The 18,358-nt window shown below is 53.9% G+C and overlaps 1 protein-coding gene across 1 annotated transcript in view; it reads left to right on the top strand.

Annotated features, from left to right (window-relative positions):
- Positions 1-6,876, top strand: part of WNT3A (Wnt family member 3A) — a 77,021-nt gene extending 70,145 nt beyond the window's left edge. Inside the window, exon 4 of the mRNA XM_049875115.1 lies at positions 6,206-6,876. Within this exon, the coding sequence (XP_049731072.1) occupies positions 6,206-6,685 (480 nt within the window). The 3' untranslated portion in view covers positions 6,686-6,876. The remainder of the gene's footprint in view (positions 1-6,205) is intronic.
- The last annotated feature ends 11,482 nt before the right edge of the window (positions 6,877-18,358 follow it).

Here is an 18,358-nt window from a genome sequence, read left to right as displayed (position 1 = left end):
CCCACACACACAGTCACCTCATTTATGACAGAGGAGATATTATGGTGCAGTGGGGGACATGGTCCTTTCAATAAATGGTGCTGTGTCGATTGGATAACAAAATGGAGAAAAATTAACTTTGACCACTACCTCACACCATATATAAAAATCAATTGCAAATTCAAACTGGACAGGTAAAACAATGAAACTCTTAGAAGAAAACTGAGGAGAACATCTTTGTGACCTTGGAGTAGGCGAAGATTTCTTAAACAGGCCAAAGAAAACACTAGCAACAAGAAAAAGGTAATAATATGGACTATATTAAAATTAAGAACTTCTATTTTTATTCATAGAATTGGAGCCCTCGTGACCTAGTGGCCTAGTGGTTAAGAGCTTGGCTGCTAACCAAAATGCCGGCAGTTCAAATCCACCAGCCGCTCCTTGGAAACCCTATAGCACAGTTCTACTGTGTCCTATAGGGTCACTATGAGTTGGAACTGACTCGATGGCACGCAACAACATTCATAGAAAGACACCACTGTGAGACTGAAAAGGCAACCCACACAGGAGGAGATGTTCGCAATACATATATCCAACAACTATTTAATAGCAATCATATAAAAGGAACTGTACAAATTAATAAGGAAAAGAAAACCCAATGGAGAAATTGGCTGAAGAATCGAAAGTCCCTTCAAAAAACAAAATATCAAAATGGGCAATAAATATATGAAAAGGTGCTCAGCATCATTAGAAATCAAGGAAATGCAGAACAAAACCACAATGTGATATCAGTACACACATTCGAAAACCAAAACCAAATCTGTTGCCGTCAAGTCATTTCCAACTCAGAGCAACCCTACAGGACAGAGTCGAACTGCCTCAAAGAGTTTCCAAGGATTGTCTGGCGGATTTGTACTGCCGACCTTTTGGTTAGCAGCTGAGTTCTTAAACACTGTGCTGCCAGGGCTCCTACACACACATTAGAATTGCTAAAATGAAAAAGAGAGAAAATACCAAGTGTTCACAAGGATTCGGAGTAACTGGAACTCTTATAACACTGCTGTGAGAGGATAAATCAATACAACCACTCTGGAAAAGTGTTGGGCGGTATCTAATACAGCTGATCTTATGCATACCCTATGACTCGCCAATTCCACCACTAGTGTATATACAACAGAGATGCACGCATATGTTCACCAAATGACACCTACTAAAGTACCCATGGTAGCCCTATTTGTAATATACATAAACCAGAAACTACCAAAGGCTCATTAACCATAAATTATGGTGTAATCACATAATGGAATACTATACAGCAATGACAATGAATGATCCGCAACAACACACAACAGTGTGAATGAATCTCATATACCTGTTGAGTGAAGGAACCCAGACACAAAAGCATACATACTCTATGTTCCCATTTATATAAAGAACATAGAATGCAAAACTAATCTATGTATTAGAATCTATGCCCAGGAGATGGGGAGGGAATAATGACTGGGAGAGAGCATTATGGGGGTTTCTGAAGAGCTGGTGTTCTGGGGCTGGTAATTTTGTGAAATTCTGTCATGTTTTATTATAACCAAAAAAAAAACCTGTTGCCGTGGAGTAGATCCCAATCCATAGCAACCCTGTAGAACAGAGTAGAACTGCCCCATAGGGGTTCCAAGGAGCAGCTGGTAGATTCAAACTGCCAACCTTTTGGCTAACAGCCGAGCTCTTAACCACTGTGCCACCATTATACTTCAATAAAGTACCAAATAATTGACTATATAGTGAGGATTCCAAGATTCCAGAGAAGACAGGGCCCTATGCCTGGTACCTGGAGCAGCTTTTGTCCAGGGGTACCTTTGCTGAACTGGAAAAAGTATAGAAGTTAAACAGCACTCTGGCAGCCTCATAGAGCCAAAGGGCCCAAGAAGGGTGTGATGTCCGGTAAATCACTCCTCAGTTTAGGCTGGAGCTCAGTGTAAAGGAGATCCAGAAGCAGAGCAGCACTTGTGCACATGTGCAGGCTACAAAAATCTCAAGACTTGAAATTGGATTCAGGTGACCCCAGATTGCTGGTATCCCCAAACACCTGGCAAAAACAGACAAAATTCTCTTTGGAGGGAGATAACCTTATTCTAAGCTCCAAAATATTTCTACAAATAATTTTTTCAAGCACAATGACCAACACATAATCAAAGATAACCTGTCACACGAGCTGATGACACAGTGAGCGATAACCAGCAAAAACAACAGAAATAAATCCAGATACTAGAATTATTAGACACAGATTATGAGAAAAAAGTATACTTACTTCGTGAAGCTAAAATCCTATATTGAACATTTCAACAGGGAACTGGAATCTATAAAAAGAATGTAATAGATTTGGAATATAATTATATAGAAATTCTAGAATTGATGAATGAATGGAGACTTCCAGTTAAAGATGACAAACTGAACATAAGGATGGCACAGGACCGGGCAGTGTTTCATTCTGTTGTGCACAGGGTCGCTATAAGTCGGAACCGACTCGAAGGCGCCTAACAACAGCAACAACACAGGCAGCCAAGGACCACTGGACAGTGAAAGAAAGCCTTAATAACAACATCAACAAAGGTAAAGACAAAAATAAAATTCATGGGAAACAGAAACAAGAGAAAACATTGTATACATGAAAAAATTCAGAGGACCAAAAAAAAAGCTTTTTTTTAGCTCTGAGAAATTCAAAATAAAATAACAGAAACAAAAATCTCATCGGAAAAGTTGGAAGATGGTTGAGACACCTATCTCAAAGACAAAGAGATTAAAAGTAGAAGAGAACAGAAAATTTATAAGATCTGTCCAAAAGAGAAAACGATGAACACAAAGAGGAGGAAATCAGCAAAGAAATAAGGCAGGAAAATGCCCCAGAACGGAAGACACACTATTGTAAGATCCAGAGCCTTCCAAGAAGAAGCACCCACCCTACTTGAGACTATGTTGGCATCACGAGTCTGGAGGGGAGATGAAAGGGTAGAGGGGGTTAGAAGCTGGCAGAATGGACACAAAAAGAGAGAGTGGAGGGAGGGAGGGGGCTGTCTCATTACGGGGAGAGCGATTGGGAGTATGTAGCAAGGTGTATATAAGATTTTGTGTGAGAGACTGACTTGATTCGTAAACTTTCACTTAAAGCACAATGCAAATTAAAAAAAAAAAAGAAGAAGAAGAAGCATCCACCCTTTCAAGGAGTAAATTCTAGTTTCATGCAAAGAATCAAGAATCAAAATAGCATAAGCCTTCAGGAACAACAATGAAAGATAGGAGAAAATGGAGCAATGCATCTAGAATTCTGAGGGCTGTTGTTAGGTGCTGTCGAGTTTATTCCATTTCATAGCGACCCTATGCACAACAGTGCCTGGTCCTGCATCATCCTCACAATCACTGCTGTTTGAGCCCATTTTTGCAGCCGCTGTGTCAATCCATCTCATTGAGGGTCTTCCTCTTTTTCGCTGACCTGCTACGTTACCAAGCATGAAGTCCTTCTCCATGAAGCATGAAGTCCCTCCTGAAAACATGTCCAGAGTATGTGAGACACAGCCTTGCCATCCTTGCTTCTAAGGATCATTCTGGCTGTACTTCTTCCAAGACAGATTTGTTCGTTCTTTTGGCAGTCCATGGTATATTCAATATTCTTCAGCAATACCATAGTTCAAAGGCGTCAATTCTTTTTCGGTCTTCCTTATTCATTGTCCAGCTTTCGCATGCATATGAGTTGACTGAAAATACCATCACTTGGGTCAGGCGCAGCTTAGTGCTCAAGGTGACATCTTTACTTTTTAACACTTTAAAAAGATCTTTTGCAGATTTGCCCAATGCAATATGTCGTTTGACTTCTTGACTGCTGCTTTCAGTCAGTAAGAAATTATTTTAAACCAAGAACCGTATACACAGATAAACTGTCAATTAAATAGAGTAGTAGAAAAGATTTGTTTCCAGACATACACATTTCACAAAGTTTACTAGGAGGCATCTCTAAAAGTTGTCTCCAAAAAAATGAAAATGATCCAACACCTGATGTATTCAAATGTCTTAAAGAAAATGTTTAGACAAGGGAGAGTTTGGGAATGAATCAGTGATCCGAAGCGCATTCCCATCTAGTCAATTCTGACTCATGGCAACTCTACAGGACAGAACAGAGCTGCCACATAGGGTTCCCAAGTCTGTGATCTTTATGGAAGCAGACTGCCACACCAGCAGAGCAGCTGGTGAGTTCGAAGTGTGACTTTTCAGTTAGCGCTGAGCATTTAACCACAGCACCACCAGGGCTCCTGTGAATCAGTGATAGATAAGTACATTAAAAACAGCAACAATAAAAAGTTGTGTAAGAAAGTAAGTATCATAAGAATATATCACATGGCTCAGCTCCAATACTGTCAGGATTGAATATTGATTTAACCGAAATAATGCTATAGTTTTTAGGGCAGCATTGTGGGGGATTGGGAAGTGTTCATCAAAGTGGTGGAGTGGTGAAAGAGAGCTAAACTCCCATCTTCATGGTGAGACGTCAACTGACAATGCCTAACATTGAAAAATGAAGAAGTAAAACAAGCATGTTAGGTGTAAGAGTTGCAAGGGGCTGCCTGGGGGATCAGGAAAAGTACTGTGTATGAGCATGGGGGCAGACCTCCTGCTTTCCTTAGCAGGTCTTTGTAACTGTTGGACTCTTTAAACTATGCACATATATAACTTTGATCAAAATTAAAACTAAAAGAGGTTGAGGAGACAGAGATGGGAAGTGGCTGCTCCTCTTTGGAAAAGCCCAGGCACATGGAAATTAGATACAACTGGACTTGGGTTTTTGGGGACTTGGCGGGGAAGGGGGGGTAGTATGTTTTACAGATGCTTATGAAATAGGACCAATAGGAGAAGTAGGGGTTCAAGAAACAGCAGAGAGAAGGGGCTGGGGTAGACACAAGATCTGGACCCAAGACCCAGTAGAAACCATAGCCCAGCACTGTGCAGTAGAAATATAATGGGGGCCACATAAGTAATCTCAGTAGTTTAATACTAGAAATTCTGTTAATACCAAATTTTATTTAACCAAGTATATACGAATCTTATAATTTTGATAATGTAACCATCATAAAAATCATGAATGAGATATTTTTTAAGATATTCTTTTTTTTTTTTTTAATACTAAATTTTGGCAATCCGGCATGCAGTTTGCATTTACAGCCCATCCCAATTTGGATTAGCCACATTTCAGGTGCTCACATGGGGCCAGTGGCTGCCATGGTGGACAGCGAAGTACTAGACAGTCTGATTAAGTCATATGCCCCTTTCCCCCTGCCCCGACCCCCAACACCTCCTTCAAATAAAGAAAGAAAGAAAGCCTGCCCTTCACCATTGCCCATGGGAAAAAACACACACACTTCCAGGCTTTTCCAGTCTGGTCACTATCAGGCCCCAAAGTGCTCCTACAGCCTCCTCTCCCATTGCTGGCCTCCCTCCTCCCCTTCCTACCCTCTACAGTCCAGGTAAACTGAACAGCCCCTGGGCCCTGAAGGTGCCTTGCTCAAGCCATCCCTGTTGCCCATACTCAGTTCTCCGTCCTCAAGTCTGCCCAGCACTTTCAGTCCTCCTCTGGGCAGCATCCCTGGATCCTCCCAGTCAGAATCAATGCCTTGACTTGGTCCACTCCCATGCTTCTATGGAGCAATTCCCTTGTACTTTATCGTGTACAGAGTTCCTCTCTTCACTCGTTCAATCCTTCCATACTAATAGAACTAGACTCAGTGAAAGGGGCAAGATACAGAGATGGCCTCTACAAGTCCTTGTTCTCCCCTCTGGAGATCTGGGCTCTGGCAGAGGAGACCGCAGCAGGAGTATCTGAAGCACCGCAGAAGGGTGCACACAGGAAGGACGGGGACGCAGGAAGGAAGGGGGGACCGCAGGAACGAAGGGGGGACCGCAGGAAGGAAGGACGGGGACGCAGGAAGGAAGGGGGGACCGCAGGAAGGAAGGACGGGGACGCAGGAAGGAAGGGGGGACCGCAGGAAGGAAGGGGGACCACAGGAAGGAAGGTGCTGGGGCCCTGCTAGGGCACCGGCTCTGCCAGAGGATCTCTGCGGGTTGGGAAGAAGATGAAGGCCCGCGTCAGAGGGTAGCAGATCAGGGGCACGGCCGTGATGGAGATGTGACCTGCGCCGAGGGACGGGGCATGAGGGTGGCCTGCTGACGCTGTGCGCTTCTCCAGGCCATCGCCAGCCACATGCACCTCAAGTGCAAGTGCCACGGGTTGTCGGGCAGCTGCGAGGTGAAGACCTGCTGGTGGTCGCAGCCCGACTTCCGCGCCATTGGTGACTTCCTCAAGGACAAGTACGACAGCGCCTCGGAGATGGTGGTGGAGAAGCACCGCGAGTCCCGCGGCTGGGTGGAGACCCTGCGGCCGCGCTACAACTATTTCAAGGTGCCCACGGAGCGCGATCTGGTCTACTACGAGAGCTCACCCAACTTCTGTGAGCCCAACCCCGAAACCGGCTCCTTCGGCACCCGCGACCGCACGTGCAACGTGAGCTCCCACGGCATCGACGGCTGTGACCTGCTCTGCTGCGGCCGTGGCCACAACACGCGCACCGAGAGGCGCAAGGAGAAGTGCCACTGCGTCTTCCACTGGTGCTGCTACGTCAGCTGCCAGGAGTGTGCGCGCGTTTACGACGTGCACACCTGCAAGTAGGGCCCAGGCCCCCAGCCTGCAGCACCCGCCCGGCCCCTCCTCTCCCGCCCGCCGGCCAGGTTGGGGCGGGACTCCTGGAAGGGGCGGGGCTCTGGAAGCGGGGCTCCAGAGAGGGGCGGGGCCCCGGGGAGGAGAGCAGCTCCTTGCCGGGTGAGGCTGGGGCTAGGGCGGATCCCCAGGAGGGGGCTCTGTGGGCGGTAACAGGGCCCCAGGTGGGGCGGGGCCGGGGGGGCGGGCTCCAGGAGTATAGGAGCCCAGGAAAGGGTGGGGCGCGGGTCTGGGGTGGGGGCCTGGGGGCGGGGATGAGTGGGCGGGGCTCCACGGCGAGGGCGGGGCCCTGGGCTGGGCAGGGCTTGGCAAGCAGGGGCGACCTCTCACTCTGCCTGGAATCTGCTGTATCCCTCTGGAAGGCAGACCCCCTCCTGGGAAGGCCTGAAACCTGCAGGGCAGACCCTTCGCTTCCTGTGCCTCCGCCCCAGGAGCAGACCTCCGGCCCCTGGGGAAGGCGAAGGGGCCTGGGGGAGGAAGGCTGAGGAAGGGGCTCTGACCTCTGAATTCGGACCCTTGCCTTACATACTCTGCTGGTCCGCTACCCAGGTTTAGTCAGGAGCGAACTACCAGCCCATTCCTACTGTGTCCCTCAGCCACCCCACCCCCCACCGGGTCCCTGTTCTCAGCCTCCTGTGCTGTGCCCTCCCTCTGCAATTACCAGGAGTCCCGTTGCCAGCCGGCCCTCTCACTTCCCTGCCTTCATTTCTCCCCACCTGCACCCCACCGCAGCAAGAAGAGAGTGAAGCCCCTGTCTCCATCCATCCCCTTCCTCCTTCCTTGCCCCATCCCCTCCCTCCACCTCTCCCACAGGTCCTTGTAATAGAAAGGTAGGAGGGGGGTCCAGACCTCCAAGACCACCCAGAGCTGCTGGCCAGAGCCACTGGCCAGGCCTCTCCTCATTTCATCACTCTGTCTTTGAGGTCGCTTTTGGGTTGGATTGTGTGTCTGGAAGGGCTCATGGGCTCCTAGGCCAATGGCTGCTGCAGATAGAGACCCTGAAGTGGAACAGTCTTCCTCACAGGATAACCAGCAACCCCGCAACTCCAGCCATCCCAGGGCCTGCTTGCTGCTGAGGCTGGGGTTTGCCAGACCTGCCTGCCCCTGGCTCTGGTCCTGGGGACCCTCCAGCAGACCTTCTACTCTTCACATCTCTGACTCAGTCACTCCCTGGCCAGCCAGTGAATGGAAGAGGCCCCTCCACTGGCCACCAATCAGGTGGCCCCACCAGGTGCCAGCCATGCAAAGACCCCCTCCTCAGCCTCTGCCACTGTGAACGTCCCCCGCCCTCCAGGTCCTGGAGGGCCCACCTCGAGGCAGGGGAGGGGACCGCAAGGTGGAGACGCCCTAAGAGCCCAGAAGACTGCACACCCGGCCAAGACACTCGCCTAGGATTCTGCATTTTTTGTTTTAATTTTATTTCCAATGCTGCTAAATCCACCATACACTGGAGCTAGACAGACTTTTTTTGGTTTTTGGTTTTTCCCTTTTCTTTCTATGAAAGAAATTATTTTAGTCATAGCTTGTGAATTTCAAACACAGAAAGTAAAAACAAAAAGGAGGACAACCCAATAAGCCTGTGGTCCTTGCTGGACTTTTTTGGTGGGGGTCCACATGCTTGCTGTGTATGCACCCACTGGCACTGGGAGGTGGAGAAGATGACCCTTGCAGGGAGGGAGGCAAGGGGATACTTAGTGCAAAGACTCCTGGGGCCCCATGGTGGCTCCCAGAGGTCAGAATTTCAGGAGGAGGAATAGGGACAGCCAAACCAGGGAAAGGAAGAAATATCCCACCAGCCTGAGGCCTGGGTTGAGGTAGGTTGGTGACCCAGGTGGAAGCCTCGAATGGGTTCCCAATAGGAGCCCTAAGACCCTCTGCTAAGGAGGCCAGGGCCGTGTGTGTGTGTGTGTGTGTGTGTGTATGCACGCATGTGCACTTGGAGAACACTGGGGCAGCCCCACGACCACGGATAGGTGGCACAGGCCTTACTCCTTACTTGTTTAACAGCCGGCTGCCCAGTGCCACTGGAGCCTGGTGCTCTCTGAGCTCCAGGATGTGGGGCCCACCATGGACCTCTAGGGGCACAGTTGGCTGGGAGGTGAGCCAGTTGTTCAAGCCATGTTCCCTGAACCAGAAGCTCCACCTAGGAGCCTGGAAACCGGTGGATGCTTCCTCCTAGGCCTGATACAGATAAGTCATGGGCTGCATGGGCTCGTGCCACTAAAATCAACCTTACAGGCCACAAGGGGCACCCTACTTGCCCTGGTCCAATTCAGGGCAGGGGCCGGAGTAGGTACTGTAGGCCCACGAAGCAGGGGGAGGCAGAGGGGTGCAGGGCTTGGGGATGGTGGCATAGCACTTGGGCGGCCTCTAAGGTAGGGTCAGCTGGGTCTTGGCACCACACTTGGGACCCACAGTTGGGCTGGCCCCTAGGAGCCTTGGGCCCCCAGGAGCCTTGGGTCTCCACCTGTGGGCTGAGGTATCCAGGGGCTATAGGCAGGAGTGGGTCTGCCTTTAGGGACCCCCCCCCCCACCACCACCACACCTGCCATCCCAGACAGCCCAGGGACTTCAGTGGGGCCAGGGAGGGAGCAGAGCCCGAAGGACAAGCAAGTCATCTTGCTGACCTGAACCCCTCAGGTGGGGCTCTCTGTACTTCTCATCCGTGTCCACCCTCACACGGGGTACAGGAGGCCTCAGGAACCGGGCTGCAAGGAGCCAAGGGCCACACACCCATTCACTGAACAATGTAGGTGGAGGCCCACTGCATGCTGGGCAATTCCCCATCTGAGGAGGGGACCAGGAACAGCAGAGCCAGGCTTCGGTGGGGGAGAGTGGGGCCATGAGTGGACCATGTCCTGGTGAGGCTGAGGCGAGACACAGTCCCTCCCCAAACAGGACGAGCAACTCTCCGTATCTGGGTGTGGGGTCCCACTACTCCCAGGTGGCCAGGAAGGGTCCCCACAGACATCTGAGTGCGTGCATGCCTCCTGTGGGAATAGGTACAGCCTCTGGAAGGGCCCTGGAGTCCTGGAAATGAGGACAGGGTCCCTACCCCACCCATACTCCCAGCCTCCCATCCGCAGTCCTGGCTGACTCTCGCCTCTCAGCCAGGTGAGACAGGATGGAGACACTAGCTGCCCTGACCACGACAAGGCTGACCTCATTGGTCAGGCCTCCTGACTCAGCCCAGACAGCACTGAGGTACTCCCCCCCCCCCCGCCAGCTCACTGGGCCTCAGGCCAGGAGGATACCCCTGACTGCACCTCAGCCCTGGCCTGGCCTCCTGCACCCAGTACTTTGGAGAGGGTCTCGGGAAATGAGGAAGAGAGAGGTCAGAAGGGGGCACCCCTTGTTCCTCATCTGCAAGCCCTTCATGAACCTCATGGCTCAGGCTGGAGGAGAGGGCCCTATGGCCACTTACCTCACCATACACATGGTACCCCCCAGGGAGACCTCCTACTGGCTCACCATCACCCCAGGAAGGGAACCCCAGTTTTATGGAGGAGGCCTGGGAAAGCCACTGTGGTCCCTGAGCGAGCCATTTCACCAAGGACCCCCAGGCTCCTGCTGCCCCTTCAGCCCCTTGCTCTAGTGACATGCACCCAGCCTCCCACACCCCAAAATAACAGAGGCATCCCCAGACCTTTCTGTGTCCTCACCACACACCCCACTCATCGCTTTTGCCTGTGAATTGTGCCTCCTGCCAGTTCTGGGTCTGCCCCATGCACCTCACCCCTGTCTGGGCATAGATGCCACACTGGCCTTCACCTGCCCCAGCCACCCTGTGAAGCACACGGAAGTGAGCAGTGGTCTCCCCACGCAGAGCAGTTCAGCGCTGTATTCAGGAGGAACCCCAGCACACCATCTCAAAGGACTGCACAGAGGGGGAGGGAAGAGGCCTGTGGCCTGGGTGAGAGCCTGAGGGGGTCTGGGGAATGCCTGGCAGGATGGACTCAAGACAGGGAGGTGGGAGGAAGCAAGGAAATATAGGGCCTGGACAAGCCCCTCCAGAGGGATAAAGCCTGCAGGGCGGTGCTACTGCCACCTGGCTCACCAGCCCCAGCAGTCACCAGCCATTGTGGAGCACAAGCTCCCAGCCCCCAGGAGAGGCAAGAGAAGCCTCTGAAGGGAGCAATGGGCAGGGCCCAGATGCGAGGTGATCCACTCCACTGAATGGCAGTGACAGGAGAGCAGGGACCTGGGCGCAGGGACAGATTGTGTGCATCGTGCTTTGGGACCAGGAGAGCACAGACCAGGCTCTGGACTCCCCTTAAACCTGCCCTCCTGGGGCCCACACTCTACTTCCCATGCTCCATGGCGCCTAGGCTCAGGGCCTGGGCTCGCTGCACCGGGCCATTCCAGGTTGAGTCACCACTGCTGCTGGGCCTGCAGGCAGATGCAGGGCGAAGACTGGCCCGCACCCTGCAGGCCAGCTTCCCCACAATTCCCAACAGCGACCCAGGAATTCCCAGATAGAGCACAGCTCTTCAGAGCCCTCAGGGGTCAGCCTGGCCTGACCGGCTGCGGGTGATGCACTATAAAGAAGGAGGCAGTGGTTAAGTACTGAGGCAGTGGCTGAGGACAGAGCTGAGGTACCCATTCTCCCTCCACAACAAGTGGGTCACCCATGGGGTCAGGCAGGGTCACCATGGGCCCCAAGCCTCAGGGTCCTGGCAGCTCAGCGCTGCTCATCCAACCCAGAGGCCTGCACAGTGCAGCTAAGAGGTCAGGGCTGGGGGTCCTAAAGCCTCAGGGAGGGGGCGCACCCCTGGAGAGAGTAACCTGCTCCTACAGGACTGCCCAGTGCTTGCCATCAGGCCCTAGTGGTTGCAAGCCTACTTCAGCCTGTCAGATGGGCACAGACACGGATCTCTGAGTCAGGGCCCTGGTAGGAGCCGCCCTAATTGGCACCTGCTGGTGCCCAGGTGCCTGCTCCAAGGATGAAAGGGACTGAATGGGGGCAGGCACAGCCACAGGGAAGCCAGGGACAGAGGGCAGAGAAGAAAGTAGGGCAGGTGCCCCCTGAGTGGGGAGCAGAGCCCAGGCACTCAATTTGGGGACACTTGTGGGGGCCGAAGGCAGAAGCAATGACTGACCTTTCCCGGCTCAAAGGCCTCAAAGATCTCTGAGCACAGGACTGTAAGCCCTGGCTGTCTAGGCTCTGCTCTGCTTTCGGGCCCAGAGAAGGAAAGGCACCAGTCAGAGGACGCATAGCATGTTAGAGGGCCAGCCTGGGTCCAGCCGGGCTCTGGCCTCTGGGTGCAGAGCCCTTGAGACCCCTGCAGCACCACATGACAGTCCCGGCCCTCCAGGAGGAGCCAGGCCTGCCCCTGCTCACCCACCACCATGATGACAATAACACCAGGGCAGGAGAGGGGCAGAAGCAGCCAGGCTGGGAGGTCACAGCAACGGCAGAGGCCCACAGCAAGAGGCCTTGATGTGTGCCCAGAGAAAGAGGGCATCTGCAGTCCCCTAACTCACTGGGGCAAGAGGCAAGCCCCTCCCCTCTCTGGGCCTCAGTTCCCTTTCTGTACAGGAGCCGGCGGCGGGATGGGGATCTCCCTAGAGCCTCTCTGCGCGTGACTTTTGCTGACCTAAGAGGTTCCACTTGGAGCCCCTCTCCCCTTCCAAGGGGTCAGCATCTCCCCAGGAACTGAGACAAGGGGGCAAGGCCTCACTCAGAGGGAGGGCCGCCCTGCAGGAAACCTGGCAGGCCCCTCAGAAGCCCCCTCTCCTGGGAAGTTTACAGCCCCTCCCCACCCCTGTCTGAAAAGGGAGGAAGTGGGCCTGTTCGCAGGTAGTTGAGACAGGAGAGGAATAACCATATAAAAGGCCCGGACATGGGCCTCCTCCGCATAGGGCTCCCCTCTGGAACGGCCCCTCCACCTTCTCACACTCCCAGGAAGCGGCTTTGAAGTAGTACAGGGGTGTGGCTAAGCCCCCTGGGTTCCCACCCTCCTCATCTCTGCACCACATCAGCCCTCTACTGCTGCCTGTCTCTGTGGCACCCTTCCTGACACCCACTTTCTGGGTCCTCTGGGACCTCAGTTTCCTTCCTTCTGGGAGAAGCCTGGACCCACCACTTACCTGGGCTGGGAGTGCTCAGGGCAGTTGGTGTGAGGCCAGCGCCAGGTCCCACAGGATACAGTGGCAGGATACTGGCACAGGATACCGAGGACAGTGGTGACCATGGTGACTGCCCCACTGACCAGGTGGCTGGGTATGGAGGGGCTGTCCGCCTGTGGCCTGGGGAAGGGCCCTGCCTCTTTGGCACACCACAGCCTTCTGGGAGAGGAAGGTGCCCACCTGCTAAGTCTGAGACCCCCATGACGTCCTGAGTCCCCCAGCCTCAGGGGCAGGGCCTTCGGAAGCATTGGGGCCCTGAGAGCTGGGCAAGGCCCCCATCCAGCATCCCCACCATCCCCACTCTCTCACCCACCTCTGCCACCTCTCCAGCCACCTCCCTATTGGCAGCACCCTTCCTGGTCACCTGGCAGAGCTGGCAGGCACTGGGCTTCTCTCCTCTTTGTGGGGTCCCCCATGCCTGTCTGTCCTGTACATGAGGGAATGAACACCATCGGCCCAGGAGAGCCCAAAGGCACCCTGCAGTCCCAGGCTGCAAGGAATGGGGAATTCCTGAGGAGGTGACCTTCCAGAAGCCTACTGCTGGGGGAGAGGGAACAAGAAGTCCTGGGTGACACCTTGAGGAGGGAGAGAGGCTCGGACTTGGGGATACCACACCCACAGTTCCCACTGTGTGCTGCCAGCCCCTTCTGAGGACCAGGATGTTCCAGAAACCACGCTAGGCCCACCTTTGCCATACTCTGGCTGTGTGGCCTCTGCTCTCTGAGGCTTGGTTTGCCTGTCTGTATATGGGGAATCAGCATGTCTAATGCCATTAGTTAATGAAGTTAGTAGACTTGCAGATCTTTTGGGAATGGGAAGCTCTGGGCTCATGAGGCCAAAATCTTGCCAAGGACCGAGTCCTGAAAGGCTCTGTCCAGTCCTTAGCTGGTCATCTCATCTACTGAGGGTGTGACCCCATAACCAGCCACCCCGAGCGGCTCTGTGGGAGCCCTTCCTCAAGCCTGGCCTGCAGACATTTGAACCCAGTCCCTTCTACCCTTCTCTTGTCATTAAGATCTGTCAGGAATAACAGTCATTACCATGCTCCACCCCTGGAGCTCAGAACCAGGTATTATTACACCGGAAAGCCAAGGTGAGGGACCTGGGTGCAGCTCAGCAGGACAGGGCCTCAGGGCTCCACCAGCCAATGGGCAGTACACTCCAGGGACAAAGCCAGAGCTAAAAAGCCACAAGAGGGCGTCCAGGCAGGGAAGGAACCAGAGAGGTGCCAGGTAGGACAGAGAGCTCACCTCTGACCTCTAGCATCTTCTGCCCTGCCCACTGCCCCCTTACTTCCTTGGCCCAGCCCTTCCTGTCCTCCCTCAGAGGGGCCAAAGGGAGAAAAGGGGCCCCAGGTGAACAATGGAGAGCTCACTCCTGGGACCTGCAACGGTGTCTTAGTTATCTAGTGCTGCTATAACAGAAATACCACAACTGGATGGCTTTAACAAAGAGAAATTTATTCTCTCACAGTCTAGTAAAGCTACAAGTCCAAATTAAGGCCATCAGCTCCAGGGAAAGGCTCTCTCTGTCGACGCTGGAGGAAGTTTCTTGTCATCAATCTTCCCCTGGTCCAGGAGCGTCTCCGAGCAGGAACCTCAGTTCCAAAGGCACGCTCTGCTTTCTCGGTGGTATGAGGTCCGCGTCCGCATGTCTCTCTGCTTGCTTCTCTCTTTTATATCTCAAAAAAGATTGGCTTAAGACACTATCTAATCTTGTAGCTCTCATCAATATAACTGCCACTAATCTATCTCATTACATCATAGTGATAAGATTTAGAACACACGGGGAAATCACATCAGATGACAAAATGGTGGACAATCATACAATACTGGGAATCTAGACCTAGCCTAGTTAACAAATATTTGGGGGGGACACAGTTCAATCCATGACAGATGGGTTTGAGAGGGCCAGGCCCTGCCACCTGGAAGGGCTCAGGCCCGTTGCAGTGGGGTTTCCACAGGCAAAGGCTCAGAGCAACACTGATTCCAGCAGGTCCCCAGGGACAGGAGAGGCCCAGCCTGCAGGAGGCAGCACCAGGAGGCTTGGAGGCACAGTGAAAGGGCTGAGCCCTGGTCACAAAAAGCCACATTCTGATCTGGGGACACGGCCCTGTCCCCCAGCCTGGTCTGGGTGGGGATCACACATTGGTCTGGGGACCCAGGGCCTCCCTTCCCTTGGAGCCTGGCCTGATGGCCTGGGATGAGTCCCCACGGCCCCCATTTCCACTAGCTCTCTGAGGCTGCTGTGGCCTTGCCCTCCTGACTATGGTTCCAGCAGTGTCCCCCTACATACCCCCCCATACCCCCCCCTTTGCCTACCCTGCTGCCTGTTTTCTCCTCCCCGAAGCCCTCTCAGGAGGCAGGCGCTGAGGCAGGGCTTTCTGAAGCCTTGGCCCCTGCCCATGGGTTCCTCTCCAGCCACCCTTGGCCTCCTGGCCCAGAGTAGAAACGTGCACACCAACCACCTCACTGCCCCTCCAGCCCTGTGTAACCCAGGACCCTCTATGCAGGCTGGACCCTGGCTCAGGTCACATGGTGCATTCCCTCTCAGGGCCATTTCCAAGCCACAGGGAGATTAGGACCTCCCCCCTTCATGCCAGAGGGTCAGCTGTCCCACCTTCTTGTTCATAGACACAGATAGGTAAACCAAGCCCTGCCAAATGTTCCTTCCCTCCCCAGTGTGAGGGAGCACTTCCTGGCAATCCTCCCCATCTCCTCCCCTCCCTGTTCCCACCATGAACTGGGGAGGCACCACACTCCCACCCCACCCTTACCCAGGCAGGAGACTTTGGCCCAGGGGAGACAATGACCCTTTTGCTACCTTTGGGGTCAGCAACCCTAAGGCACTCATCCAGGAGGGCTTCCTGGAGGAAGTGAGCCCAGAGGCACTGCTTCTATTGCTCCGACTTCCTCTGACCTATGGGCCCTTCAAACCTCCGGTAATTCTGAGGGTAGACCCCTTTGGAAGCTCCAGCTTTCAGGATGCAGGGATGCTCCCATGGGGAAGCCCTGGGGAGGTGGAGCCTGGGAGCGCCTGGTAGCTAGGGCAAGAGTTAATCAGAAGGTGCTAATTGCTGTTTAGCTCTAGGCTGGCTCCTTGCTCACCATCTTTTTTTCCTGTCTTTTTTTTTTTTTTTTTTTGAGCCTCTGGAGCATAGAGTAAACAGTCATTTGGCTCTCTGAGCCCTGCAAATTGGTGTTTACGGTGCGAGGACTCAGTCCACTCAAACCCAGGCTGGGATACAGGGCACACCCTCCTGCCCCCATCAGTCATGGCTCTGAGGGGAGCCAGCCTAAAGAAGGAGGCCAGTCCTGCTCACAGCAGCCCCCAGTCTGAGGAAATGGGCATGACTGGTCTGTGTGTGCTGCACTCACAGTGGCCTGATGCTGAGGCCAGGCAGAACGGGTGGTCATGGGGGGACAGGGAGCAGTCAATCCAGGAGGACTTCTGGGAGGAGGTGAGGCTCCTATGGCAGGGAAGCATCTCCAAAGAGAAGCTCTGGAGACTGCCCCATGCCCTCCAGCCTATTGAGGGTCTCTGTCTTCCAGCTCCAGTTGGGATGAGAGGTTGGCCAGGTCCTGTCAACTCCCAGACTTTGGTTTCCTCAAACCTGTTCCAAGCTGGCTGATGCCAGATCTCAGGACGCTCTGCACACACACCCTCCCAACCCCAGCAGCCATGTGCAAAATTCAGAACAGGAATGTGGGGAGGCCCAGGCCTTAATGTAAGAGGGTGGCTGGTGGAATTCCAGGCATGGGCAGGCGGAGCTTGGGGGAAGATTTCCCCAACTGTCTACCCCCACCTGACAACCTGGGCCTGTGGAGCAGCAGGCAGGCCCGTGCAGAACCTCAGCGCAGCTCAGTGGCCCTCCATCCCCAAGCTCCCCAGCTCCTTTCTACCACCTATGTTCATGAGGGTTCATCACCTTGACTGTCCCTCTTGCCCCAGCCCAGGACGTCAGGGTCCCCTCACCCTGTGGCCTCTCCATCCCTGGCATGGAGATGAAACGTCCTGCCATCATGGCACAGGTCCTTATAAACCAGGCGTGCTCCTGCCCAGCCCAGCCAGGACTGCAGCCAGCGGACGGGCAAGGCCAGGTACTCTGGGTAAGTCTGTTTGATGTCTGGAGTTTGGAATGAGCCCTGTAGATCAAACATGCTTCTCCTCCGAGTGTTTTTTGTTTTGTTTTGTTTTTGCCCAGGCCTGGGCCAGACCCTCAGGAACAGAGCCCTGCAGAGGCTGCTGCCAGGCAGCCTTCCCAATCACACACATAGCACAAGCTTACTCCTCCGCTGCTCAAGAACCTTCAGTGGCTCCCCAGTGCCCACAGTTTGGTGTTCAAGTATTCAGCCTGTGCCCCCTCACAATCTGGTCTGATTCTGGGCTGAAGGGATCTCGACTCTCAAGTGGGAGATGGAGTCCCGGAAAGGGGGTGACTCGCCTAAGGGCCCACAGCAAGTTGGGACAGTCTTAAGAAATGCTGAGGCTTCATCTTATACCTTGCCTGTCCCACCTCCAGTTCAGCCTTGCCTTCATTCTCTGCTTCATCCCTCCAGTCTCTGACTACCCCAGCCTCTAGCACAAGCTTCTCACCACCACACTGCCCCAGACCAGCCCACACCTCTGATTCCAGCCCTCCTAGGTCCTGCTTTATAATCTTTAGGGGCTCCCACTGAGTCCAGGATTAGCTCCTGCTCCTCGGCCTGCTCTGTCTACATTCTGGAGCCCATCACTGTCCTCTGGGGATCCTGAGTTGTTGATGAGGTGGGCTCACATATAAGGAGAGCTTCTCTGCCTGCCTTGTCCCCAGGGGCCTCAGCCAGGAGCCCTGCCTGGTTCTGACTACTCCAGCTCTTTCCACATTCAGCTCCAGTCAGATCCCAGCTCCCCACTGAGACTGACCCCTGCCCGGTGCCTCCTTCAGGCCAGACTACTGTGTATTTGCTCCCTGAGTGCACACACGTCCTGGAAGATGCCCTTCCAGGACAACAAGCCCTTCGGAGGGGAGATGTGGGAGGGGTGGGGTATCTCCCATAGGCAGGGTCTAAGCCCCCTGCAAGGTGTGACCTCAGCTCACTGATTCTGTCCTCCTCGGCTTGTCCCACAAAGCCAACCCTGGCCTGAGAGCTGGGTCCTAAGACTGGCCTCTCGCCAGCCCATGGGCTGCCTACATCTAGCTGGGAGTGTCGCCCTGACGGCCACCAGGGGCAGGCTGCCCTGGGGGTCAGGAGAGCCCTCCCCTAAGCAGTCCCCAGGAGGCGTGTGAGAAAGGGTACCCCAGAGCTCAGGATAACTGCAGATAGGGATACTGAGGCCTGCAGAGGCACTGGCCTCATGCCATCACCGCAGAGAGCCAACAGCAGATCGAGGGCCAGGGTCTGTGTTCTGGGGCTCTCCTCCCCTGAGAGCCCACAGAGGTCAGCTTGACAGGTGCAGAGCCAGGGTCAGCCTGAGGTCAGAGGTCAGCCTGGGCAGGGGTGGTTCTGAGGTCAG

This window comes from Elephas maximus, chromosome 2 (genome assembly GCF_024166365.1).
Source record: "Elephas maximus indicus isolate mEleMax1 chromosome 2, mEleMax1 primary haplotype, whole genome shotgun sequence".
Taxonomy (NCBI): domain Eukaryota; kingdom Metazoa; phylum Chordata; class Mammalia; order Proboscidea; family Elephantidae; genus Elephas; species Elephas maximus.
The sequence above is the reverse complement of the archived record's forward strand: the minus strand, read 5'-3'. Positions and strand labels throughout refer to the sequence as shown.